General features: G+C 42.4%; 1 protein-coding gene across 5 annotated transcripts in view; it reads left to right on the top strand.

Moving 5' to 3' along the window:
* The window catches only part of plekhn1 (pleckstrin homology domain containing, family N member 1), a 36,561-nt gene extending 11,884 nt beyond the window's left edge, over positions 1 to 24,677 (top strand). The window contains exons 6-18 of one of the 5 annotated variants that reach the window (XM_067970307.1): positions 2,251 to 2,390; positions 4,995 to 5,144; positions 6,537 to 6,617; positions 8,273 to 8,351; positions 9,224 to 9,378; positions 10,187 to 10,426; positions 11,270 to 11,491; positions 11,972 to 12,205; positions 13,153 to 13,392; positions 15,885 to 16,055; positions 16,943 to 16,991; positions 20,306 to 20,359; positions 23,221 to 24,677. In XM_067970307.1, coding sequence (XP_067826408.1) covers positions 2,251 to 2,390; positions 4,995 to 5,144; positions 6,537 to 6,617; positions 8,273 to 8,351; positions 9,224 to 9,378; positions 10,187 to 10,426; positions 11,270 to 11,491; positions 11,972 to 12,205; positions 13,153 to 13,392; positions 15,885 to 16,055; positions 16,943 to 16,991; positions 20,306 to 20,359; positions 23,221 to 23,447 — 2,042 coding nt within the window. In that variant the 3' untranslated portion in view covers positions 23,448 to 24,677. Of the gene's footprint in view, positions 1 to 2,250; positions 2,391 to 4,994; positions 5,145 to 6,536; positions 6,618 to 8,272; positions 8,352 to 9,223; positions 9,379 to 10,186; positions 10,427 to 11,269; positions 11,492 to 11,971; positions 12,206 to 13,152; positions 13,393 to 15,818; positions 16,056 to 16,942; positions 16,992 to 20,305; positions 20,360 to 23,220 lie in introns of all 5 variants that reach the window. The other 4 variants (XM_067970305.1, XM_067970308.1, XM_067970306.1 and 1 more) reach the window with 4 other exon arrangements.
* The last annotated feature ends 1,644 nt before the right edge of the window (positions 24,678 to 26,321 follow it).

Below are 26,321 nucleotides of genomic sequence, written 5' to 3'. Positions count from 1 at the left end.
TATTTTGCTGATGCAAAAGGTATTAAAAAAATTATGAAGATTAAAAAATAATATAAAAAATCATTCACGGCTTAAAACCTGCGATCTTCCAGGGTAGGCTAACCCGTTTGATGTTGTAACTGGTGTCACTGCTGTTAGTCACTCAGCATGGCTGACGAGTATGACTCGGACGTACGATGAAAAGGCTATTTTGTTTAAAGCTAAATTAAGTGACAGGCAGTTCACTGAAAAAATTAAAGATTGTGTTTTAACAGGATAATCACAGACTGTTTGGATGAAACAGCCTGCAGCTGTGTTGTAATTTCTATGTTAAAAATTCTTAAGCGCAATGTACACATTTCTGGTAATAAAGTAGAGCTTATCAGTCAATATACTTGCAGTGATTACATCAAAATCATTACTTCTTCAGTGAGTGTGTTATGATGTATCAAGTATACCGAGCATCCTTTGTTGGTGTTGGTCACGAAAAAGATCGGAATAAAGATCTAGGGTGGATATACTAATTTTACATGGAAGTGATATGAAGCTGGGATCTCATCCCAGGACTCGGATGATGGTTCTAAACCACTTGAGCTCTGCCCTTTCTGTTTACAGTGTCGTTTGAACTCCTCGATAAGATTTCTGTCTTGTAATCTGCCGTGGGATCCATTAACCTGTAGATCATATACTTCTAGCTGTTCAGTAACTCACTAGCAGAACTGGCTGTATATCAGTAATTAACTCTTTGTTGACTGCAGAAATGTTGCAAAATTATAGCAAGATTGCAAGGTTTATGGTTATTCAAAGAAGATACTATGAATTATGGGGCCTGTTATACAACAGACATGGGTCTCAGAACAGCACTATGAGAGCACAATTCGCACCCATAGAAGTTTATAGAACAGAAGGAGGCCATTCGGCCCATTGTGTCTGTGCCAGCTCTTTGCTAGAGCAATCCAAATCTAAGCCCACTGCCCTGCTCTCTCCACATAGCTCTGCTTCAAATACCTATCTACTTTTCCCTTAAAAGATGCAATAGCCTCTGCTACAATCACTCCCCATGGAAAAACATTCGATGCTCCAACAACTCTCCTTGTCTAGAAGTTTCACCTAATCTCTCTCTTCACTCTCATAGTTGGGATAACTGAGTTATACTGTCAACTACTGTGACACTCTCATGCCCAGGGATAAGGAAGCATGCACAATGCTGCACTCACTGGCTTCTAATGTAATGTTAGGCAGACTAGATGGGACTGTCAGCTCTTTGCTGATATTAAAAAGATTCAAAATTCAGTTCCCAGGTAGTCCAACTTTTAAAACTTGGCTATGAATGAGACTGTAGTTATACTGCATCCAGTGTATAGCCTAGGCAGTGTGAAACTACCTCCTGGAGATGGTCACACATAATTATCCTTTACAATCGTGTTAACTAAAACCGCCAGCACTTCTTTCACGAACATTGCTTACGACCTGTGTGCAAAAAACAAGTACCACGTCCTGCATATCAATACAACCAAAAATAATCCTGTGATGTCTTTGCAAGATCAAGCAAGATTTGTAAAAAATTTTACTACATGGAAAGAAATGAAGCCAGGATTTTATCATGGGCATGTAGCATATCTGGGCTTCACAAAATACAGTGTGAAAAAGAAACCCATTTATTAAATGTAATTCGAGACCCAATTGAGCGACTGGTGTCATACTATTATTTTAGTGTTTGGCATAGAGGCGTTTTTAGTGACTCCCAAGTTATTACAACGGCTTTGCATCGATGTGCTTCCGAAACTGCTTTGGATCAATGATTAATGGCCCATTAAAAATGTTGTACAGTTCTATGTCTTTCTCTGAAACACAGACAAAATCGTTCCAACAGTTAAAGAAAAGGACTGCGAATATCAACAACAACAACTTGCATTTATACAGCACCTTTAACGTAGTAAAACATCCCAAGGTGCTTCACAGGAGTGTTATCAAACAAAATTTGACCCCAGGCCACAGAAGGAGATATTAGAACAGGTGATCAAAAGCTTAGTCAAAGAGCTAGGTTTTAAAGAGCGTCTTAAAGGAGGAGAGAGAGGTAGAGAGGCGGAGAGGTTCAGGGAGTGAATTCCAGAGCTAGGGTCTAGCCGCCAATGGTGAGGTGAAGGAAGTGGGGGATCCACAAAAGGCCAGAAATGGAAGAACGCAGAGTTCTCAGAGGGTTGTAGGGCTGGAGGAGGTTACAATTGACATGCTTGTAAACTTGCAACCTTTTGCTTATTATGTCTGCAGGTCCACTGTTACATCCCTTTACAGTTTATTGTTCGACGAAGGAGAAGGTGAAGGAGTGGCTTTATTATCTCAACAAGCAAAGACAAGTGAACAGCAAGACTGCAGATAAACCTCGAGTACAAACATGCAGAAAGCTCAATGTAGGTTTACTTTCAGCTGCCTTTTTACAAACTCTGAGTCATATTTTCTTCTGGGAGTTACGTTAAGTGTAAAAAGTGGATGTGATTAAAAAGGAGAAAGAGCTGCAATGGTCTTTTCTTCCATTGCTAACCATTAATCTGATTGCTCCCTTGCTAAAATGTGTTAAAGAAAGATGAGCTTGGGCGGAGTCTCTGCTTCTTCATTAGCGGACTGCAGATGGAGAATGACGAGGGCTCTTGCCTTGCTGATCTCTGCACTTTGCTCAGGGGCTCAGAGAAGCAGGTAGTCTCAATCATTCAGCGAAGCAGCTGCCCTCACCTCTCTCTCTCTCTCTCTCTGCCACAAGCTGAAGATTGAGAGAAGTTCGTTTAGAGGCTGGACATTGGGGCTCTGGTAAGAGACGTTGACAGCAAAGTAAGATCATGAGAGGTGACATGCAGCCATTCCGTTCAGGAGCCTTGCTACGGATTAGCCTTGATGCTATATTACTTATGACACCAACATTTTATAGCAAATCATGCTCCCATTTTGAGTTCAGCTGCAAAAGTTCAAACAAAACATCAGCTTTCAGGAGAAATGTACCCATGTGCTAGTGTGTGCGAAGGGGTCAAGTGGAATATATGCTATGCCTTGAGGTACAGCCTCTCTTTAAATTGGGAAACCCGAGCCCTTCTAGACCTATGGCTTACTTTTCACAAAGACTATTCCTTACGGGTAACTTGACCTTATCTCCATTTCTGTTGTGGAGCCCTTAAGCACAAGTATTGGGTCTCCACAGCTAGGATTACAGAACTTGCCATCAGTTCTCCTGGTTAAGTGACGAGTTAGCTATTTGAGAAGTGCGAAAAGAGCTTTATTATAGGTGTGTCATCATTGGACGATCTTCTTTCGCTGTCGCTATTGAACTTGGGATTTGTGACATTGTAAAGAATTGCGTGCACCGGTCGTTTATGTAGATTAGATACAATTAATACTTTGCTGTAACTGCTTCTAAATTCTACATGCAACAAGCATGCTTGGATACATCAATATGTCTTTCCTGTTGTCAAGTTTCAAAACAGGTCAAATGTCCCTTTCTCATCCCTGACGTGGCTCAAAAGAAAATAATTAATTAATGCATTTAATAAAACATTTAACAAATATTAAACCATCACCATCTCCATGTTAGCCTTCATAGGCTGCTGTGAAGATTATTATTGCAATACAGAATACAGCAGAAAACTAATGCGACCATGAACTAAAGAAAGAACCTTATCAAAAATGAATTATTTTGTGGATGAATGCAATGGCCATTTTTGCACAGAGAACTCCCCCAAATAGCAGTGGGATGGGTGGTGATGGTGGAGGGAGCAATGCGACTTCCTGCTCTTCTTCAAATAGTACCATGGGATCTTTAAACATCTACCTGTACAAACAGATGGGGCTGCAGTTTAACATTTCATTCAAAGGACAGCACCTCTGACAATGCAGCACCCCCTCAGTCTTGCACTGGAATGTCATCCTAGACTATATGCTCAAATTCTGGAGTGGGGTTTGAACCCACAACCTTCTGATTCTGAATATTACAAACTGAGCAAGTTGACACTGACCAATTGCTCCTTTCTTCCCCATAGTAAGCCCGTTATCCTAGCATTAAATCGTTAGAAGGGGCATATTAGACGGGCTTGTTATGGCTCATGTGATTCAACTCATTACTAAATGTTAGCAGAACACTCAATCAGTTACACATCAACTCTGGAGTTAATACTATCTACAGACTGGTACCAGAATCTGACAAATACCAAAGACTGACAAATAAGGCCACAACTGATTGTTTATCCATTGTATGTTATCTCAACTATGGTTCATTTGGCTCATTGTGTCATTTGAACCATTCAATTCAAAAGTAACTCTTTCCTATCTACCCATTATTTTCTACAGAGCTGGGTCTCTTATTTTCTACATTGTTTATATATTTTATCTACTTTTTGCTGCCCTGAAGACCCATCTCTATCAGGATGGCAATAGGATGCCACAATTGCCCTCAGTGCCCCTGCAGTAAGAATGGGAAAGTTCCTGCTGCTGACCACTAGGCAGGAACTCCTAAATGCACGTGCAGCCATGCCCGCTGCGATCAAATAGCTTGCTCACAGTCCAACCTTACACGTGAAAACTAGCCATTTGGGTGAGGTACTGGAGGGTGTCCACCTAAGAAATACACCCAGGGCTAAACTAAACGATTTAGCACTCCCCAGGCAGACCTTTGAGTGACAGGAGGGGATATTAGAAATCCGGACACAATACACTCGATTCATAGCCCACACGATGTTCTGACCATTATGAATAGAAAATTATACAGGTGGACTAATCGGCCAAGCTGATCTTTGCACCCAAATCCCCAATATATGCCCCCGTCACACAAAACTCTGACCCAGAGGCACTAAAATCGTAACATTCACCACCCCCCCACCCCCGCAATCTAAGGATTTTGTTTCCTGAGGGTAGGATTTTGTTGCTGTACATGGGAGTTTTGGACTTGCATTCGTTGCACTTGTACCATAGTTACTGAGGACATCACCTCTCATCATATCAAAGCCAGTTAATTGCCGTTTTATTTTACGCAGGGCGACTCCCCAGGAAAACGCACTGAAAATGTAGATTTGAGGACTTTAATTCTGAACCAACCAATCCACGGAGGGGAAAGGACTCGCATCAATTCGCTGGGCAGCATCATCTGGATATCGAATGCCATGTTACAACATTTACCCTTTCAGGTATTGAAACCCAAATTAACATTATCATCATAAAGTAGGGTTGCCAACTCTGGGCGCATTCCTGGAGGTTTCATCATGTTACCTCCAACCGCCCCGCCAGTCAAAGAACTTAATCTTTCATTCCTGGAGACTCCAGGACAATCCTGCAGGGTTGGCAACCCTACCACAAAGTCACTATAATGGACCCAACCTATTCTTTCTGTGGAGCAAAGTGATGGGCCTTGCCTTGAAAGTGTGACTAGGAACATTTGCTTTAATCAGCCTTTGTACTTTGGCACAGTGTGAGTGTTTATTCAATCTTTGTTAACTCGACTGCCTCGATAACCAAATTCAAAGACAACCATTTGTTCAACAGAACATTCTTCCAATAAACATCACCAGAGCACACAGCAATGAATGTACACTAATACTAGGCTCGCCTTTTCATATTAGCATGTTAACCTGCCTGGATATTATACAATCAATTTTATAGTGATAACATTTATAATAATGGACAAGAAATGTAAGCTTTGCATAAGTTTATCTCCAACCCTACAACCTTCCGAGATCACTCCACTCCTCCAGTTCTGCTCCCTTTTTTTCATCGCTCCACCATTGGCAGCCGTGCCTTCAGCTGCCTAGGCCCTAAGCTTCGGAATTCCCTCCCTAAACCTCTCCACCTCTCTACCTCTTTCTCCTGCTTTAAGACTCTCCTTAAAACCTACCATTTTGACCATGCTTTTGGTCACCTGTCCTAATATCTCCTTATATGGCTGGGTATCAAATTTTGTTTGCTAATCGCATCTGTGAAGCGCCTTGGGACGTCTTTCTACGTTAAAGGTGCTAAATAAATGCAAGTTGTTGTTTTTTTGTTGTTGGTTGGCATAAGGGTTGGCGTAATGTCCTTTTACCTCTGGGATCTGGATTCGAATCCAGCTCAGGCTGGAGGGATGAATGTCTCCCCTTTCTAGTTGGCTTTTGGTGTCTTATGTAAGATGGGCTTCAGCACCTTCAGCTCAGTTAGGTCACAAGTCGAAAGTGCCCATTTGTTGACATCAACTGGCACTAAGTTGCTAACATCACTCCAAAAGTTACAGGATAACTGAAACGGGAAGATGTCACTCTGATGCAGCAGAGGGTCCTCGGCTGAAGTGGGGGCAGACGAGAGGAACCAGCATGTGTTATACCCGACCTGGATGTGTTTGATGCAGGCACTGGGTGCCTAGAATACAAAGGTGTTCCATTTCTCAAATAAGAACACCCTCATTTTCCAATAGCAAGATGAAAGGCGGGTAAATGGAGTTGAGGTACAGATCAGTCACGATCTAAATGAATGGCGGAACAGGCTCAAGGGGCTGAATGGTCTACTTCCTGTTCCTAATTAAACTATTTTGTGTGCAACTATCTCTGCAGGAACAACATGATCGTCTTTTGATCCTCTTCCCAATGACCCTTCTCATTCTGTCTGAAGAACACCATGCCCTACATTACAAGGTAAATGTTGCTCCCAACAATCACTGAGGGTTTCTGTTGTGCGGACTGTTAAAGAGATTTTCCAATTCTCTTTAAATAGCTGCAGTGTGTACAGTCATATTTATCCAAAGAAGATGATTTGTAGCCATTAAGAATGTTTCATTCCTCTTTTTCTTGTGCAGAATCCCAGTGCTTTAAAACTCTGGAACGCTCTTCTTCCCTAAGTCTTCCCTTCCTCCTACAGCTTGAGGGCTTTTAAAACCCAAGCTTGGTGTCAGTTAATCACTGCTTCTTGATTTACTCCATCTTCTCTCTTACTCTTTTAACCTTGGTAGTGTCCTCTACATTGGGCCTTGACCCTTCACCTAGGTATCTCAAAAAAGATATCATAGGGGATCATAGAATGAGTGGTGTTGAAAGTACAATGATGAATGTAGATGTAAATTGTATTATATATCTCTTTAAACTCACCAAATGTGCTTTTTGCTCAATAGAAGTGATTCTGAAGCTTTGAGATTGCACAAGAGATCAGTTGCATCATATTTATAATGCTGATGCAAAATGCTGCAACACACCAGTGATTGTTATTTTGTGTGTCAGCCGTGGCACAGAGATAGCAGTCTTGTCTCTGAGTTAGAAGGTTGTGGGTTCGAGTCCCACTCTAGACTTAAGCACAAAGTCTAGGCTGACACTTTAGTATAGTATGGAGGGAGTGCTGCACTGCTGGAGGTGCTGTCTTTCAGATGAGATGTTAAACTGAGGCCTTGTCTGCCCTCTCAGGTGGATGTAAAAGCTCCCATGGCACTATTTGAAGAAGAGCAGGGGAATTCCTCCTGGTCAATATTTATCCCTCAACCAACATCACTAAAACAGAAATATTTTGTCATTATCACATTGCTGTTTGAAGGAACTTGCTGTGGGCAAAATTAGTTGCCGAGTTTCCTATATTACAACAGTGACTTCACTTCAAAAGTACTTCATTTGACTGTAAAGCGCTTTGGGACATGCTGAGGTCATGAAAGGTGCTATAGAAATGCAAGTCTTTCTTTTCTTTTCATTTTTTCTTTCTTTCTTTTCTTCTTATTATAAGAAAATACCACTCACCTTGGAGATTTATAGGAGTGACATTCCCAACTGTAACTATTGGTATTATTCTACCAGAGCATATTCAAATATCATGGTTGAAATCCATAACTACACAATGGAAAGAGAAAGATTGTTTTTGTGAGCTGCATTAGTCAAACCTGCCCTTCAATAGACGGGGGGATAATGTGAACAGCCGCAACTGACATTATTTCTTATTTTTAATGCCTGGAATTAGCAGACATCATTTTCGTTATTATTAACTTTTACTGAGAAATCTTGCTGAATTTACCCATAATGCAGGACATCACCAGGGCTGAAAAGGCTAGGAGACAAAACGAGATAAATCAAAAAAATAGCAATTAAGCAATGCCAAGGTTTTTAATAGTCTATAGGTTGCAGAAGGAAGAAAAGACCGAGAGAGGTAAGTTGTGAAAAAGGAATTACTTGAAAAAAATAGAAAATTATTTATTCTTGTGTTGAAAATGTCATAAATACTGTACATAACAATTCTGAACACTGCAAAAAATATAAATGAGCACACACAGTACAGGCTGTTTGATTTATTTGACCTATTTTGTGTTGGCTAACAGGGTGAGCTGCCGCTTAATGCTATAACAATATCCGAACAGGATGAATCTGACAGCGATTCAAGTACATTCCTTATAGAAGGTGAGTGCAGCGAAAATGTCCATCTTCAGCGCAAAGCAGATTCAAATGATCAGTTTGTAGATGACACAAAAGTTAGAGCCTGCGTCTTGTGCAGAGATGTGGGGTGGGAGTGTGAGGGGCATAGGAACATAGGAACAGGAGTAGGCCATTCAGCCCCTCGAGGCTGTTCCGCCATTCAATGAGATCATGGTTGATCTGTATCCTAATTCCATTTACCCGCGTAGGCTCCATATCCCTTGATACTCTTTGCTAGCAACAATCTATCGATCTCAGATTTAAAATTATTAATTGAGTTAGCATCTACTGCTTTCTGTGGGAGAGAGTTCCTCACTTCTACCACCCTTTGCGTGAAGAAGTGTTTCCTAACATCTCTCCTGAATGGCCTGGCTCTGATTTTAAGGTTATGTCCCCATGGCCTAGACTCCCTCACCGACGGAAAAATGTGGTGAAGGTGGAATGTCTGGGATTTGTGGGTGTACGGGTGTTGAGATGTGGGATGAGGGGGACAAAAGCTGCTGCTGTGATAGAAGAGGCTAGAGATGGTATCCGGGCGGATTTGCCAACCGTGGTTTATACCACACCTATTCCGATTAAACAAGCCTCCTGACTACTGATCCATTCCTTACACTATTCAACCCTGGCCGGCTTCACAGATCACATTCACCACTCATTTCCCTTCCTTTGTCCCCAGCAACAGAGGACCAACATGTCCCATAGGGTATTTGACAGTTCCAGTCCAAAATGTGTTAGCTGAACCCAGCGAACATCTTACAGCCCTGTAACAAACTCCCAGGTATTGAAGATTTTACATATCGCCACAGAATAACTAATTCTTCCATGTTCACTGTTTCGAATGCTTCTTTATATTCCAGGTAAAATGATAAACCAAATCCTAGTGTCCTCTCAGAATAGGACGGCTCACAAGAAGTTAATACATCACCTGAGTTCTGCAGGGGTCACAGTTCAAAAAGCTTCCATGATTAACGAAGGATGTGATTATAAACACTCTCCACAGTGCAGCGATCAGGTGTGTACAATTTACAATATATACAAATCTCTCTAAAACCCAACCGTGAGAAAGTCTGCAAAACTTCAGTAGCAGTTTTATGAAAAATTAGAGACTTCCTTACATCCTTTTGTGCACTGATATAATGTGTATGAGTTCCTTTACTTTGGCATTCTCTGACATTTTTGTAGATCGCATTCTTAAGTCAGAGTGTACTAATTATTTGCTAGTAATTTTGCTCCATTGACATCACATTCTCATTGCCCTAGAAATTAAGCTATGTGAATATTAATATCTGAACATTGATGCATTTGGATGAAATTCCTTTCTCCACTATTTTATCTGAAGCATTAACCCCTTTCCAATAACTGGGTTAACTTTTCAGTTAAATAGCAAACAAACAAACAACATTAATCATGTGTCCACCACTGTTCCCAACCATGCCATTTCAGGTCTGTTCCGTTCCATTACCAACAGTTGCAACCTGCTCATTATCTCTTGAAAAAGGACAAAGAAGCAAAACGGAATGTGTATATACGCCACTTAATTCAAAGTCACTTTATTCAATTTAGCACTAAGTTTCCACTTTGCGTGATTCAATTTATTGGATAAATCAAATTTTTTTTTAGTACAGAATTGACTTTGAATTATCAGGAGTAGATTGTAAATGTTCGGTGAGATATTGGAGTAAATTACAGTCGGGTCTGGACGTTAGTTCTGGTCCCAGAGGCAGCTACTGACTTTATATGTGTCTGTAATCCACCCCTAACCATCAACAAAATCTGGTAGTTTCTTGTTTCTCAATGACTAAAATATGCGTTCATTTTAGTCTGCAGGCAAGCGCAGACCTTCTCTAGAATCGCACAGGCGAAGCAACAGCCAAACGGCCGTGTATGGAATCTTCACGTTTCCCCAGAAACCAGTAGAAATGATTTCTGTGTCAGAAAACCTGCCCGCACTGGTTACTGAGAATATGATGGGAGAGCCCGTCTCTCCTGATTACGCTGAGCCTTACACTCCTCCTCCAACATGGTTCTCCGGACCAGCCGAGTCTTTAAGGCTCACTTCGGTAAGTGATGTTTTACTTAATAAAAATGTAAGATATTATTCTACAATTTTGCATAAACACCACTAAGTTTTTTTTAAAAAGAAATTATCAATAAGAATGGAAAGCATGATATGGCACTTTATCACATCTCTCAGAAATGTACCAAAATGCTTCACATACAATGAATTACTTTGACGTACATTGACTGTTGTTATGTAGGCAAACATGGCAGCCAGTTTGGACATCCGTGGGCAGCAGTGAAATCAATGACCAGTTAATCCATTTTGATGGGGTTGGTTGAGAGAGGAATATCGGCCAGGTCACTGGGAGAAATCCCTGCTCTTCTTCAAATACTGTCATGGGATATTTAATGTCCACCCGAACCACAGGAAGAAGCAGGCCTGGCCAGGGCTAAAACATTTCACCCATTCATCTCCAGCAAAGTAGATATAATAGAAAATGCTTCTTTACTCAAAAAATGATAAATGTTTGTAATAATAATGCCAACCAGGATAGTAGAGACACAGACATTAGGGAAGTACAATTGGACACTAGGCTGAAAGAGTTGTGGTACAATTGGGATGAGCTTGACCTATTGGTCAAGTGGCCTTTCCTGGCCCTGGGCCTGTCTTACATTTCTAACTGTGTGTCTGCTATCAGCTAAACTTCTATAATGTAAAAGGACCTGTCATACGTTGAAGTTCAATGTATAAAGACGCCACTGTACACAGTACTCTTGCATTTTATTTGCTCAATAATCAGTTTTGTTAACCGTCCTAATAGAGTATGTAATAATAAACATGGTGTGCACAGTGTTCGATGTTAAAACGTCTCATTTATTTGAACGATCTGTATTCATTTCAGTCTGCGTACAAGCACAATTCTTCGCCTTTGCCGGTCCGTAGAAGCAGTTTGAGATTATCAGGGCGTAAAGTCCTTGCCTTGTCCCAGCCTCCACCCTTGTCTAGTACCGCTTCAGAAAGCTTGATTATTACCGAAAATCTCTTGTCACCCGGGTATGCAGAACCCTTTGCAGCTTCGAAAATGCAGCCAGCTCCCCCTGCGGCCATGTTCTCTCATAAAGACGTAAGTACGAGTCCAATTCTTATATAAAAATGTTTCATTGATGGAATACATAGAATTACATAGAGTCTACAGCACAGAAACAGGCCATTCGGCCCAACTGGTCTATGCCAGCTTTATGCTCCACACAAGCCTCCTCCCACCCCTCTTCATCTAACACTATCTTCCTATGCCTTTCTCCCTCATGTGTTTATGTAACACCAAAGTAGATGAATAAGCACTATCACCATATTCCATGCCATCATTGGCGGTCACTCCTTCAGCTGCCTTGCTCCCACCCACTGGAATTCCCTCTGTCTGGGATGTGGGATGTTTTTCATGTTTGATAAACCTGGAGAGAAAAGATTCTTTCATACAATTTAATTGACTTTGTCATTGTGCTTTGTATTTGTTTCTAAGCACCTTGAGGTACGTGTTGCACTGAAATATTTTACCGTAGTTTGTCAAATGAGCTGACACAAGCATTTCTTTCGCTTATTTCAGACGGTCAACAATCAAGATCCTTCAATAACACGCCAACGGAGGAACATTAGGACATCAGGTTCCGATATCTCCAGGTTATCGCTGGCTTCATTGCAGCCTGGCGTTGCTACATTCAACTGTTGTTCACCTAGTGATGAATGTTTGAACATCACTCTGTCGCCAACATATGCCGAACCTTATTTTCCTTTAAAGTTACAACCAGCCCCTCCTGCAAAGCCTCTTCGGCTTAGAGAGGTAAGCAGTGCTTCACCAGTACAAGAATAGTGACTGGTCCAAGATTCCATGCTTAGCACTTGAAGATAGGATTGATGAAACGTCAGAAGCTTGAGTGTATTATTAAATATATTAATCTTAGAAAAGTCTTATAGTATTGAAAGTGGCTCTGCTACTACATTATAGATTAAATTTGTGGCAGACAGTATTAGTAATGAGCATATTAATGAACTCATATGAAATTCCTCTGTTAATTTGAACTAAATAGCAGACAAAGGAACCGTGTTAACATATTTATTACTTATATATTCTACAGGGTAATTTCAATACCTACATCAGTGTTGGCTCAGTTGGTTGCACTCTTGTTGCTCCGTCAGAAGGTTGTGGGTTCATAGCCCCACTCCAGAGACTAATGCGTATAATCTAGGCTGACACTTCAGTACAGTACTGAGGGAGTGAGAGGGGTGAGGATCAGAGTCAGGCTCAGCCATAATGCCCACTGCAGTTGAACAGCCTGCTGACACTTGCTGTCTAGTCTTGTGCACAAAAATGATCAAGAGGTTCTGCTGGTCCCCAAGGGAGCTGCAGGCCTCAGGAGAGGATGAGGGAGAATTGGAAAAAAACAAATGTAGCTTGTTGCAAAATCCTGGCATGGTAATGTTTTCACTTGCGTGGATGCCGAAGGGAAAAAAAATGCTTTTTCACTGGAATTTCCAGTCTTTGCAATGGTGCCAACTGACATCGTTGCGCGATTTGGAAGATGAAGAGAATTCAAAAAGCATAACCGGGTCATTTTTATTTACATTCTTTACCAGACAAGAATCAAATTCACCAGTCGGGTCTTGTGATAAGCACAAGCTCCATTAACAGTGAGACAGATTTCTTTATGTAAACCGCAGTTAAATTATGACATAGTTTTGCAATATCTTTGTAACATATTTAATGTGAATAATTTCACTACATTTCAGCCTGTGGCCAGACACAATTCTTCACCTTTACCAGAGCGTGGAGGTAATCTGAAAACACCACTTCGAAAGACCCATGCCTTGTCACAGCCGCCATGCAAATCCGATTGTGTTTTAGGAAAGGATTTCTGCTCATTTACCTCTGGACGCCTGGATATCCCGTTGACACCAGTATACGCTGAGCCTTTTGCAGCGTCCAAGAAGCAGCAGGCTCCATCTACAGTCAGACTCTCTCCTACAGGTGTAAGTATGGTTCAGATGTTTATGTATTTACGGTAGTTTATTTTAGCTGTTTGCTGTGAGTACAGAGATAAGCAGGAACCCATACATGAAGCAGGAAGCTTTGAAAGGAGAACCTGGTCTAGTGTAGATTATTGAGTTCCCGCCTTATTTTTCTGTCTCTATCTTCCCTCCCCTCCTCCTGAAGGGACCAACACCCACTGGCCCCTTATCTAGGGTTGCCAACTCTGGTTGGATGTATTGCTGGAGGTTTTATCACATGACCTCCCATCTCCAACTGCCCCGCCCGGTCAAACATCCTTTTCCCCCCCAATCTGTAACATTTTTATGACTAAGAAATGAAAATGTTCAAAAAAAACGCACCATTTTTTTTAAACGCCCTATCGTATTCAGGGGATTAATCTTTAATTCCTGGAGACTCCAGGACAACCCTGGAGGTTTAGCAACCCCTACCCTTATGATGTGTGAGACTGCGCAGTGAGTGTCGGCAAGCTGCTCAAGCGTGGGAGGTCATCATATGTGAAGCCGATCCTACACTCCTGTGACAGACACACACACACACACACACACACTTTGCAGCCGCAGTCACTGCATGGAGATCAGGAACAGAAACCCCTCCCCGACTTTACCCCGCTCAGCAGCAATAGGGGAGTTGCAACTGCGGCCAACTGTAGCATCCCATCAGTCAATGAGATTAGCTAATGCAACCCAGAAGTGGGGACTGAACCCAGGACTTTCCTGCTCGGTATAGCTCAGTGCCGCACTGGATGGTACATTTACCCGCTAAGTTTGTTTTACATTTTCTATTAGTTTGGTGGCAGCCTTTGTTTAAGTATATCCATGTGTAGCCTTTGCCAAATCCCTTGGTACTGCACTTTAAGTGTCAGCTAGATCAAGGGTTCAAGACCTAGAGTGGGTTCATAAGACTTGGGTGCATAATCTAGACTGATACTTCAGTACAATAGTGAGGGAATGTTGCACTATCGAAAGTGCCCTCTTCTAGATGAGGCATTAGACTAAGGCCCCACCTGCCTGTTCAGGTGGATATAAATGATCCCATGACACTATTTGAAGAAGAGCAGTGCAAGTTCTCCCAGTGTCCTGACCAACACTGTCCAGTCAACCAACACCACCAAAATAGATTATCTGACCATTTATCTCATTGCTGTTTGTGGGACCTTGCTGTGCACAAATTGGCTGCTGCGTTTGCCTACGTAACAACAGTGACTACACTTCAAAATAGCTCATTGGCTCTGAAGCACTCTGAAGGACGTCTAGCGTGACGCAATAAGGTGCTACGTAAATGCTCGTTCTTTCTTTCTTGTACTGCACTAAAATAATAATAACTTACAATTAAAATAATTTAACTTCAGAAAGAAACCGTTTGATTTCAACTTGAGCGTGCAGTTCAGATGTGTACAACAGCACATCAGAAGAGCTAAGAATCCTGCCCCTCAGTGAGTTCAGTAATAAATATGAGAACCATCCCTGAGCAAAGGACGACAGGAAGTGGTTTATTTATGCGCAAATATTGCTAGGTGTTGTTGACACAGCACAAGTGCAGGTAGTTGTGATGCCATGCTTTAATTAACAGGTTCTTCACTCTGAGGCAAAACATTACAATCGATGTGTCACCAAAAGTATTAACCTGATGATGCATTTGTGTATAAACCTTCAAGTAACAATTACTCCAGTGATAGCTTGGGGGATTTTCCAAAGTTTGGAACATTGACCTTTCTGGGATCTGACTTCAAATCCAACTCAGTTTGATTGGATGATAGTCCCCCTCTTCTACTTCCTGTATGTTTCCCACACAAAATAGCAAAAATTGGTCCAATTCAAAAATTACGGGGATAGGGCGGGGGACTGGGACAAGCTAGATTTCTCTTGCATAGAGCCGGCGTGGACTCGATGGGCCAAATGGCCTCCTTCTGTGCTGTAACCTTTCTATGATTTTATGATTCTATGAAAACAGTAATCTAATCTAGAGAGATTATAGAAAGACTTGCATTTCTATAGCGCCATTCACAACCTCAGGCTGCCTCAAAATGCTTTACAGCCAGTGTGGTCACTGTTGTAATGCAGGAAACGCGGCAGCCAATGTGCGCACAGCAAGATCCCACAAACAGCAATGAGGTAATGACCAGATAATCTGTCTTTTTAGTCAATATAGTTGTGGGAATTAGAAAATGGCAACCCCAGTGCAGTAGAAGCAGCTCTTCCAAGGTTGGGATTAAGGTATATTGTTGAGGCAGAGTAGAAGAACTCCACATCTAACTGTGCTAGTCCTGCTCTGGGAAAGCTTGATGTTAACTGCCTAAAATTGAGGGCTTCATTCCCTTTAGAAATAACCTCCCTCAAAAAAAAAATCACAATTTTAAAAAAGTTCATTAAAGACCAATGAAAATCTTTATTTCTATTTACTTCAGCCCGTCAGCAAACAAAATGATTTATTGACAAGAGACCAATGGAGTAACACGCAATTGTTACCACAGGAATGCTTACCCCGCCGTCCTCTGCCATCACCTTCCGTGTCAGGGAGCAGCTCCTGCTCACATGCGGATAAAGAGCCCTTGGCCGACTTTCTATCTCCAACGTATGCTGAACCATATCTTCCTCTTAAATTACAACCAGCGCCTCCTGTGGACTGTTTCTGGATTAGAGAAGTAAGTACTGTTGTACTGGGGCACTGATACCGTACAATCACTAGAACTGTATCATTATAGAGGGTGTACCTTCTCGAAGAAATTAAAATGGACGGAATTTTTGTCCGCACTTGGATTGGGGTGGGGTAGTTTTCTGTACAACTGGCAAATCCACCGATTTTGCCTGCTTTCCACACTTGTTTCAGTGAAGCTGTTCTATGCTGGGATTCCCTGTTTAAAATGGGACAGTTGAAAGAGTGGACTGCACTCAGTACCAGCCATACAAAGGTCATAGAAAAAAAAACTTCTCTTTCTGAAGAATAGACTAACACTAACTCACACTGATGGCTTGTTTCGCAGTGGCTCCTTGCCCTGTATGTGTGTCTCATGTGAGCCAGTGTCTATTAGCACCTCACCATTTATTTTTATGTTTTACAATAAAATCTTCAACAGATTCTTCAACCACATCAGTGATAGAACAATATGGATGAATTCAAAATAAAATCAAAGCAAAAGTATGGTTTTCTGCCCAGACGTCACTGCAGTCTAGAAGAATCTATTATGCCCCTCCGCCAATTAATATCCCTGCATAAATTATTGTGACTTCTGATATAATTCACATCAATTATCATTCACTCTAACAGAAACCATGTTAGGAATATAGGAACAGGAGTAAATTATTCCGCCCAAGAGCCTGCTCCGCCATTTAATTAGATCATGGCTGATCTGCACCTCAACTGCTAGTCTATAGCATACTCTATGTGGCTAAATATCGTATTTTAGTCTACCTCTGAAAGAGAGGATTCTAGAGAGGAGCTGATATATTCACTCCATGTCGGTTACTTACAGTACTTTTGTATTCAACCCATCCAGTATTTCTATTCTGAACCATGCCTCCTCTTTTGCAGGAAGTATCACGGAGAGGAAGTGCTGATTTCCCTGTCCATTACTCAAAAGGTACATAACCTCATTAAAAAAATAATGAATAGATTTGTCCCAAGGGAGTGGCTGTCCCTCCATTAGGCTGGGGATCTCCAGTTGATCAGACATTGTGTCGATGTCCAATAAACTGGGGATCTCCAGTTGATCAGACACGGTGTCCACGTCCAATAGGCTGGGGATCTCCAGTTGATCAGACACGGTGTCCACGTCCAATAGGCTGGGGATCTCCAGTTGATCAGACACGGTGTCCACGTCCAATAGGCTGGGGATCTCCAGTTAGTCAAGCTCTGTGCCTATGTCCAATAGGCTGGGGATCTCCAGCTGGTCAGACCCTGTGTCTACACCCAATAGGCTGGGGATCTCCAGCTGGTCAGACCCTGTGTCTACACCCAATAGGCTGGGGATCTCCAGCTGGTCAGGCACTGTGTCTACATCCAATAGGCTGGGGATCTCCAGCTGGTCAGACATTGTGTTTACATCCAATAGGCTGGGGATCTCCAGTTGATGAAACACTGTGCCTATGTCCAAAAGATTTTGAATTGAATTCCTCTGTGGTCTTCCATCCTCTTGAGGCTGGTAAAACAAGTGCCAGGAAAGGAATGTGGGGGGAGGGGTGTCCACACTCAACATGGGCAGCCATACCCTGAGCACCATACGGTGGAACTTTTGAATCAAGTCCTCAACAGCATTGAAGTCCACAGCTGTCTGGGAAGTCCTTCTCTTATGTTTTAATAGGAGAACAAGACAAGTGGGTTTAATTTCCTCTGTGTGCTAGTTTTAGTGCACCAGTTCAGGTGTTTAAGTAAACTCCTCTGTGAGATAGTTTGACGTAGTCAGGTTACGACTGTGCTAAAATGGTGCAGCAGGAATTTATGTGAATTTGCTAAATGATTCATTTAAAAATATCATGCTGCGTAAAGCAAATCCTAGATAGAGATTTTAATCTTGCGATAAGTTGAATATTGCCACTGGCCTCAGTGTGGCTTATTGAAGTGGAAATAAAGCTTGTTAACTTTTTTTCTAATTTCTAGCCAAGTTGAAGGAAGATCAAACAAATTAGTAAAGGATGGTTGTACAATGGCTGTGGTGTGTGGAGCAGAGTGACAGCACATTCCAGCTGTGTAATGTGATTTCTTCATACCCAAGGTGTGGCCTGACTCATGGTTAGATGCAGAACACTGCGCTATAGACTGCACCAAGCTAGACAAGTATTGGAACATAAAAAACTGACTGGAAAATAAAATCTTTTTATTTGTCCTTGCTCTTCCCACCGTACCCCTCCCACTCTGAGTTTGCTCCCTCACTCTCTCCCTGTTTGCGTCAGTTTAGCTCAGTGATTCTTGATCCTCTGAGTCAGGAGGTTGTTGATTCAAACCCCACTCTGGGACCTGAGCACATAATCCAGGCTGACGTTTTACAAATGCTATGCTGAGGGAGATGCTGCATTGGTTGTAGATGCTATCCTTTGGATGAGGCTTTAAACTGAGACCCTCATCTGCCTGTTTAGTGGGGGAGGGGTGTAAAAGATCCCAGTCCACTTCTCAAAGAAGAGCAAAGAGTTCACCTTGGCCAACATTTCTCCCTCCACCAGCACCGCCAAAAACAAATGACGAGGTTACCCATCGCGATTACTGTTTGTGGGGCCTTGCTGTACGCACATTGGCTGCCTTCTTCACCCACGTACTGACTGCATTTCAAAAAGTAACTCATTGCTCACAAAGCGTTGAGAGAGGTGACGAGGTGCAAAGTAAATGCAAGCTCATTCTTCTTACTAACAGTTTTGCATTGACCCGAAGCTGCTTTGCATTGATGTGAAAGTGACAGTGCAACAGCTGCCATGGATACCGGAGTACTTTGTCACATGACTTCTGCAGAACAAGTTAGGAATCACGAAAACTCCTCTTTAAAAAATGAGTACAAAAATACATCACAAAACCAATCCCCGAGGGTGATTTCGGTCTCTTTGCATCTCCTCGTTTCTCGGCTGCAGTGAGACCAAAATTGCTAAAAATTATTTCCCGCCATCTTCCCACCCGAATCCCGCCCACTGCCATTTTCGAGCGGGCCCTGAAATGGGCTGCCGGCACTCCCCCCAGAACCAGGCGGGAGTTCCAATATTATATGCAGATAGGGGTCCTGTGATAGGATCCCAATGCTATTTTCACTTGCAGCCGGTCCGCACAGACGCCGTCGTCTAACCCTGAGTGGAAAGTGGCCAAGCCACCGTCCCTTACAGGGATTGCTGGAAGCCGCTCAGAAAAAAGTTAAAGGATGTTTTGCGGAGGATCTTTTGTGGGGAGGCGGGGAGGTGGGGGTGGGAAGGCATCATCGGTCTTCATTGGTATGGGCCCCCTTGGGCTGAATGGCCTCCTTGTGTACTGTAATTTCTTTGATTCTAGGAGTTAACACTACCATAGGCAGATGAAAGTCAATCAAATGCATTAAGTGTTTGTCCCCTGATGGTGTAATTCCGGGCTAATTTTCCTGGTAAAATTTGGCTAAAGGTTTAGCTCAGGAATGTCCAAACCTTTTACTTTGTGAGTTGCATCGTGCACATCATAGCAGCTTTAATGCCACATATAAAGTTTAAATCCACGCCCCCATTAATCTGTGTACATCTCAAGTTGCTGATACCAGAAGACCTCGGTGCCCAGATTAGGATTTCTCCACCAAGAGACAGCATTATTAAGAACAGCCCTTTGCAACCCTCCAGGCCTACAACACTCAAACATGATAAATTAGGGAGGAAGAAACACAAACATCATTGGAGCTATGTTCCTTGGGCTTTGAGGGCCAGATTACAAGAGCTCAGGAGCCACAATTGGCCACAAGTTGGACAACCTTAGCTTAGATATTCGGCTACTAAAATAAAATTATATTCCAGTTTTCCAAGTTGGCTATAAATTGAAAAGAAAGATACTTTGTTGTTGGAATTACAGTGTCCATATTAGCAATGAAGGTTTTAATGGACTCGTATGAGACGCCTCAATCCTGAAGAGTTATTAACCGTCCACTTTCAACTATTTAACTTTGAGAGACAGAAGAATTTAATGCCAGCACTCGTTGCTAATATTATAAAGTGCAATTTCATCTGCTTCCATTTGTTTCTGGTATCGCTAAGATCAGTTAGAAAGAACTTGATAGTGTAATTTACTGAGCACACTTTAGGTAATGATTGATACCATTTGCTGTTTATTACGAGCAAGTAAACAAATACTGACAGAGATGATATTAGAATATAAATATTCCAAGTTGCATCTGTTCAATTTTAATGCTTCAAACATGGAAAAAAAAACAAACTTAGCATGTTTTTTCTCTCCTTTTTTCAGACGACCCCTCTGAATATTATACAATTATACAACTTTTAGACAGCTACAGAGAAGGTGATTTGTATTTTATGTTATCATATCGTCAATATATAACTAAGTCTCTTTTAACGATGTTGTCAAAGCTTTAACTGAGCCATAGACACCAGAAGGTCTAAGTCTAATCCCCAGCCTGTGCTCAGTTAGCACTGGTTTATAGAGAGGAAATCCAGCCAGTGTTCCCAATCCTGATCACAGTTCAGTATCTCCTTCAGGAAAGTCCTCAGGCATGGGTATTAGGTGTGATCCTGTGAATCCGCGCTCCCAGCAGGGAGTTGCACTTGCATGGAGCGTGGGCCAGAGTATTGGGGATATAATGTTGTAGCCCTATCTCCGACCTGCACTGCCTTCGAATGCGGTTACCCTGCTGGAAACCACATTCGAGGGCAGTGTCGGTCGGAGATCGGAATCATGGGATCACTCCTACAGGGTGAGGACATGATGGGGCTTGGCTGTAATGCCCTCCACAGTCAAATAGTCTGCCCATTTGCACTGCCTAAGCTGAATCGCAAAGAATGGCTTCTCGATTGGGTTGAAACCATACCTTAGGGGACGAGAACGTGAAAAGTTTGGAGGAGAGTGGAGAGAAATCTCTGTATGTGATGGGAAACGGGCAAGAAATAAGGCAAGCAGTCCATTTAGGTCAGATTTCAAAAATGTAAATTGAACCAGGAAATTTGTTCCGATTTTCCCCCTGCCCCTCCTCAAAAAACATTCCAGTGCAAACTAGAAAGGAGCATTTGATGAAAATCGAAACCTTCCCACCACTGTGGACGCAGATTTACTCAACTTTTAACCAGCTTGCTGGAGCGTTTGAGAAAAAAATGACATTGTTCGACCACCTTTAAAAACTCCCCAAAAGCCTCAAATGGCTGCTTCTTAAACAATACACTTAGAAAAATACGGTACTTAATTTTCAACAGATCAATCTGTTGGGTCGGTCCAAAATACCAAGATTGAATCCTAGTCATAGACAAAATACAGACTCTTCCCATCACAGCAATCCTTCTGCTATAGAGGGCGATTTAACCTATGCAAGTGCTGACCTACATGAGCCAATGTCAGAGATGTAGCTCTGGGGGCAGTCTTAGGCCTCAAGATTAGGCTGTGCAAATATTAGCATTCGAACAGTTGAAGTGTTTATATAGAATTACTATTAACAGAAGTGATTTTATACAGGTTAACACCCTGTCTGAATATGTTAAGCATCTGTACATTAATATTTGCAGAGTGTAATTATAGGGCTTCTGTTTTTCTCGTAATGGTTAACTGTGTTTTACAATCAATCTTGTGGGGTTTCTGTCACTGCACCCAACATTGTATTTACGTAGAATGAGAAAGGGCAGGACTTATTGAGGTCTAGACTTGAGGTCATAAGATCTATTGAGGCCTAGACGCGCGGTCACAAGATCTATTGAGGTCTAGACTCGAGATCATAGGATCCCTTGAGGTCTAGACTTTCACAAACTGGTCAAATATGAATAAATCCAAATAGATCTGAACCAACATAGTTCATCTCAGTTTTTGAATTTAGTAAAACTTTGGAGCTCATCCATGTTTCCAGTGGATCATTGAGTCATTTTATAATTTTTAGTCATAACGGGGTGTGGAGTAGGATACCAGTAACGAGCTCTGTCTAATCTGTACTCATTAGAGTAAATTTGAGATCCTACATTCCCAGCAGGGAGCATTACTTAAAGGGAGCAATTGAGGTACAACACTGTATCCCCAATTTGCTGGTCCGCTCTCACTTCGAGTGTGGCTCCCTGTTGGGGGGGAATGGGTTCGGTGAATTTAGCCAATTGTTTAATCTTTGCTTCTTGAGTAATCCAATTAAGTTTTCCACTAACACTGTGGTTAAAATTGATGAAAATATATTTAACATTACTGGAATTGAGAGCACAATAGATGGAATTTTATCACCTGACTCCTTCAGTTGCCAAATGGGCTGGCTAGTTTAGTACTGAACTCGATCGACTAGGTAGGTCCCATATGCGATCAATGGGCACAACAACTGGAAGAGGGCGGGAGGAATGAGGAGGATGTGACCCCCTACCCCAAATCTTTTAGGTGTGGGTTATGTCTCCCGTTCCCCCACTCAACAATCTAGATTTAATGCTGATGTCCCCCAACTCTTCAGATGTGGCTTTGCTTCTGGTTTGATGTCCGGTCCGCGCTGAGTTAGCTGCTCTCAGGCGGGGCATCAGTTGGGGCGCTACAATTGGCCTCGATGGTCCTGAGTAAGAGATGGGGAAAAATCAGCCAAGGCTCCCAGTCCCGAGCTCTATCCAGTGACCCCCTACTGGAAGGTACGTGTATGTGGCTATCGGGTGCGTACATGATTGATCTTGTCTTTGATGCCATCATGGCAACGCCGTCTGGGCTCACGCATGAAGAATGTCCACTTGGGTGAGGTACTGGAGGGTTGCTGGAGCCCATGGACCCAAAAGTCAGTGGGAATGGTGATCGGGCGGGTTCTATAAGAGGCGGGCGATCCGCCCCGCCAGATTACCACTCAAATGGTGAAGATGAAAATTACCCCCAGCGTCTTTAGGAGAGAAGAGAAGAAAAGTGGAAAAGATCTTTTTATTAAGAAGGAAAAAGGGGATCAATGGTGGTTGGGGGAAGGGGAGCTTTCTGACAAGATCAGTTCCCGGAAAGGTCAGTAACTTTTACCAAGGTGACATTGCAGCATTAGGGAATGCTTAGTGAAAAAATTTGGAAAATTATTTAATAAAGCTCCGCATTAGAGCTCACTGATACAAATAAAAACTAAATTCACATTTCAAATGAAGTTGTGAAAGAATCTCTGTGAACAGAAACGTATGGCGACCATAGCTGTTCATGGCTTTCAATTCTGTGACCTCTCCTCTCCGCAGGCAAGGACATAAGCTGGTACAGTGACGACAGCAGATTCTCTTTAACATCATCGGAACACACCTACGCGGAGCTGGAGAGTACCCAAGACGACTCTGATTATGAGTTTTGGGACTTTGACTTCAAACAACAAGTAATTCCACATCTTTCACCCCCGTCCCTCAGGCAGTTGCGCCAGAGGGGGGTGGTTGAGTCGAGACGACAGGGAATGGTGCACAGATGGTCGTGAATATCGTACCACGATCTGTTTTAACAATCTTTTTGGAATACTGTATCATCCCGATGAATGGAGTTACTACAATACTTTAGTGGGACAGATGCATTCACTGATGCCTTATATGGATTTCCACTATGTCTTCTTGCAACACACTTAATTGTTAATGGGAGAGAGAGCTCTGTGAATGGCCTGGTGGGTTCGGGTACTGCTTGGTGTGGCAGTCAGCGGTATGGGCCAAATGGTCTCAGGTCTGCGCTGAGTTTCCTTATCTCTGCCAGGCATTAGTTTGGGGGATGTGGAGGGGGAGTGGTTACAGTTCGCATCTGTGCCAATGGGCTAGGGAGAGGGAAGGCAATCAACTCCTTCTGACTGCTCCCCAGGATCCTGCCCCTTCTCACCGTCTCGGGTCACATATCAAGAATGGCCACTTGCTGGTGCCTGTGACCCGTTCCCCAACAACTGTCAATGATTGCAGGAAAAGGGGCGGTGGAGGGGGGAAACTGGAAAGGAAATTTCAAGAAAGGCCTTTCAAAAAACTGCTGAGGTTTGAGTTTATGAGCATTACTGATGACTTTTACATCACACGATTAAAGGATTTGATAGGGTAGATAGAGAGAAACTATTTCCTTTGGTGGGGGGGAGTCCAGAACAAGTGGGGCATAACCTTAGAATTAGAGCTAAGCCACTCAGAGGTGATGTCAGGAAACACTTCTTCACACAAAGGGTAGTGGAAATCTGGAAAACTCTCCCCCAAAAAGCTGAGTTGAGACTGGGGTTCAAATGAAAATTTCAAAACTGAGATTGATAGATTTTTGTTAGGTAAGGGTATCAAGGGATATGGAGCTAATGTGGGAGTTAAGATTTAGATCAGCCATGATCTAAGTGAGTCGGCGGAACAGGTTCGAGGGGGCTGAATGGCCTTCTCCTGTTCCTTATGTTCCTACATGATTAAAGATAGCTGGGGCACAATGCTGCACCGCACATAGGTGGAGTGTTTACTTGTTGTTTGCTGCATTTGATTCTGAACTACATTAAACTCCAAACTGTTCACTATTACATTACAATACTCGGTGAAATAGTACATGATGTGAGCCGGTCTTATGTCACCCTCTTGTATTTTCATTCTGTTAATATTTTTATTCATTTTGTAATAACATTATTATTTGCTTTGTAAAAATAAAATGCTTATTGTTGAATGTACCTTATGTAAAGAAGCATAAAAGGATGCCGAGATAAATCTAACCGACTGAACATTATTGTAATAATTTGTCTGAAGTTGCGTGTTTGAAACAAACTGTGTGTTGTTATAATGCATATTGCATATTTTTATCACGTTGGACCCTTTTATTGAAGTTTCCTGTGGTATTAAGTTATTTCTGTCTCGGTTCTCATTTTTGTGAATCAAGCAAAAGTTTTTTGCTTAACGGCAGAGAATAGTTATGAGGCTAAGACAGGTTAAGTGAGTGGGCAAGAAGGTGGCAGATGGAGTATAATGCGGGGAAATAGGAAATGTGGAATTTAGATGAATAGGAGGTGATCTCATTGAAACGTATAAAATTCTTAGCGGGCTCGGGAGGGTGGATGGTAAGAGGGTATTTCCCCTGGCTGGAGAGTTTAGAACTAGGGGTCATAGCCTCAAGATAAGGGGTTGGCCATTTAGGACCAAGATGAGAAAAAATTTCTTCACTCAGAGGGTTGTGGATCTTTGGAATTCTCTACTCCAGAGGGCTGTGGATGCTCAGTCGTTGAGTATATTCAAGACTGAGATTGGTAGATTTTTGGATGCTAAGGGAATCAAGGGATATGGGGATAAGGTGGGAAAGTGGAGTTGAGGTAGAAGATCAGCCATGATCTTATTGAATGGCACAGCAGGCTCGAGGGGCCATACGGCCTACTCCTGCTCCTATTTCTTATGCTCTAACATGTTACGGTGGGGGTGTCAGCGTTGGGGAGTGGAACGCTTGCCACTGAATCCACAATGAGCTTGATTGAGATTCACCCAGCTCATTTCACATACAATATTGCGTAGTAAGGGGAGATTTTCATCTCAAGAACCTAGGCCAGAATGGAACTCAGATCCCAGAGACCACAGGGCAATGACCCATATACTCGCCTCCCTCTGCCCAAAAAGTCCTTGAACAAAAAGACCAACAACTTACAACTGCATTTATATTTAACATTGTTGTGACTAAAAGCTGAGGGCCTCAATAAAGTCAGACTGAGATCAAAGACCCCAATGTTTGAGTATTGTGCTAATCAGTGTGAACCTCTGAAAATATGAATCAATTAAATACTCCAGTAATCGGTGATACACCGCAGTGGTTGCTAGTCTAGACTGAAGCCAGTGAAATAGGCACTGGAATACAAACACTAAACAGTCTTTTTAGGATTAACATTACTTCCACATTGGATGTGAATCAGTCCATGCATTTCAGGAGGGTGCCAATTATTTTTGTCCTGGTGCCACCGATTCACAATCATGAGTCACCTTCCTCATTGATTTTTACTGCTCCCTGCTATCTGGGAAAAAGTCTATTCTGGCTTCACTTTCCCCAGTCCGCATCAGCACACTCTCTGTTTCCTTCAACTCCATACAATGGCTAAGCATGAAAATCCTCAGCCATCACTGACTGCATACATATTTTTAACAAAATGTTTTCCCCATCCCCAAATCTTGATCTGACCCTGACTGTGAGAGACTTGATCTGTACCTGATTGTGAGAAATTTGACCTGAGATCTGCACCAGTTCAGCTGAGCAACTAACCACTAGATAGTACACTAGAGAGACCTTCCATTTTTGGAACTGGTCCCCCATTTTGCGTTCACATCCTATGGGGAAGCATATGGTCGAGGATCATCTCTTCCCAGTGAGAGCTCAGTAATAA

This window comes from Heptranchias perlo, chromosome 32 (genome assembly GCF_035084215.1).
Source record: "Heptranchias perlo isolate sHepPer1 chromosome 32, sHepPer1.hap1, whole genome shotgun sequence".
Classification (NCBI taxonomy): domain Eukaryota; kingdom Metazoa; phylum Chordata; class Chondrichthyes; order Hexanchiformes; family Hexanchidae; genus Heptranchias; species Heptranchias perlo.
The sequence above is the reverse complement of the archived record's forward strand: the minus strand, read 5'-3'. Positions and strand labels throughout refer to the sequence as shown.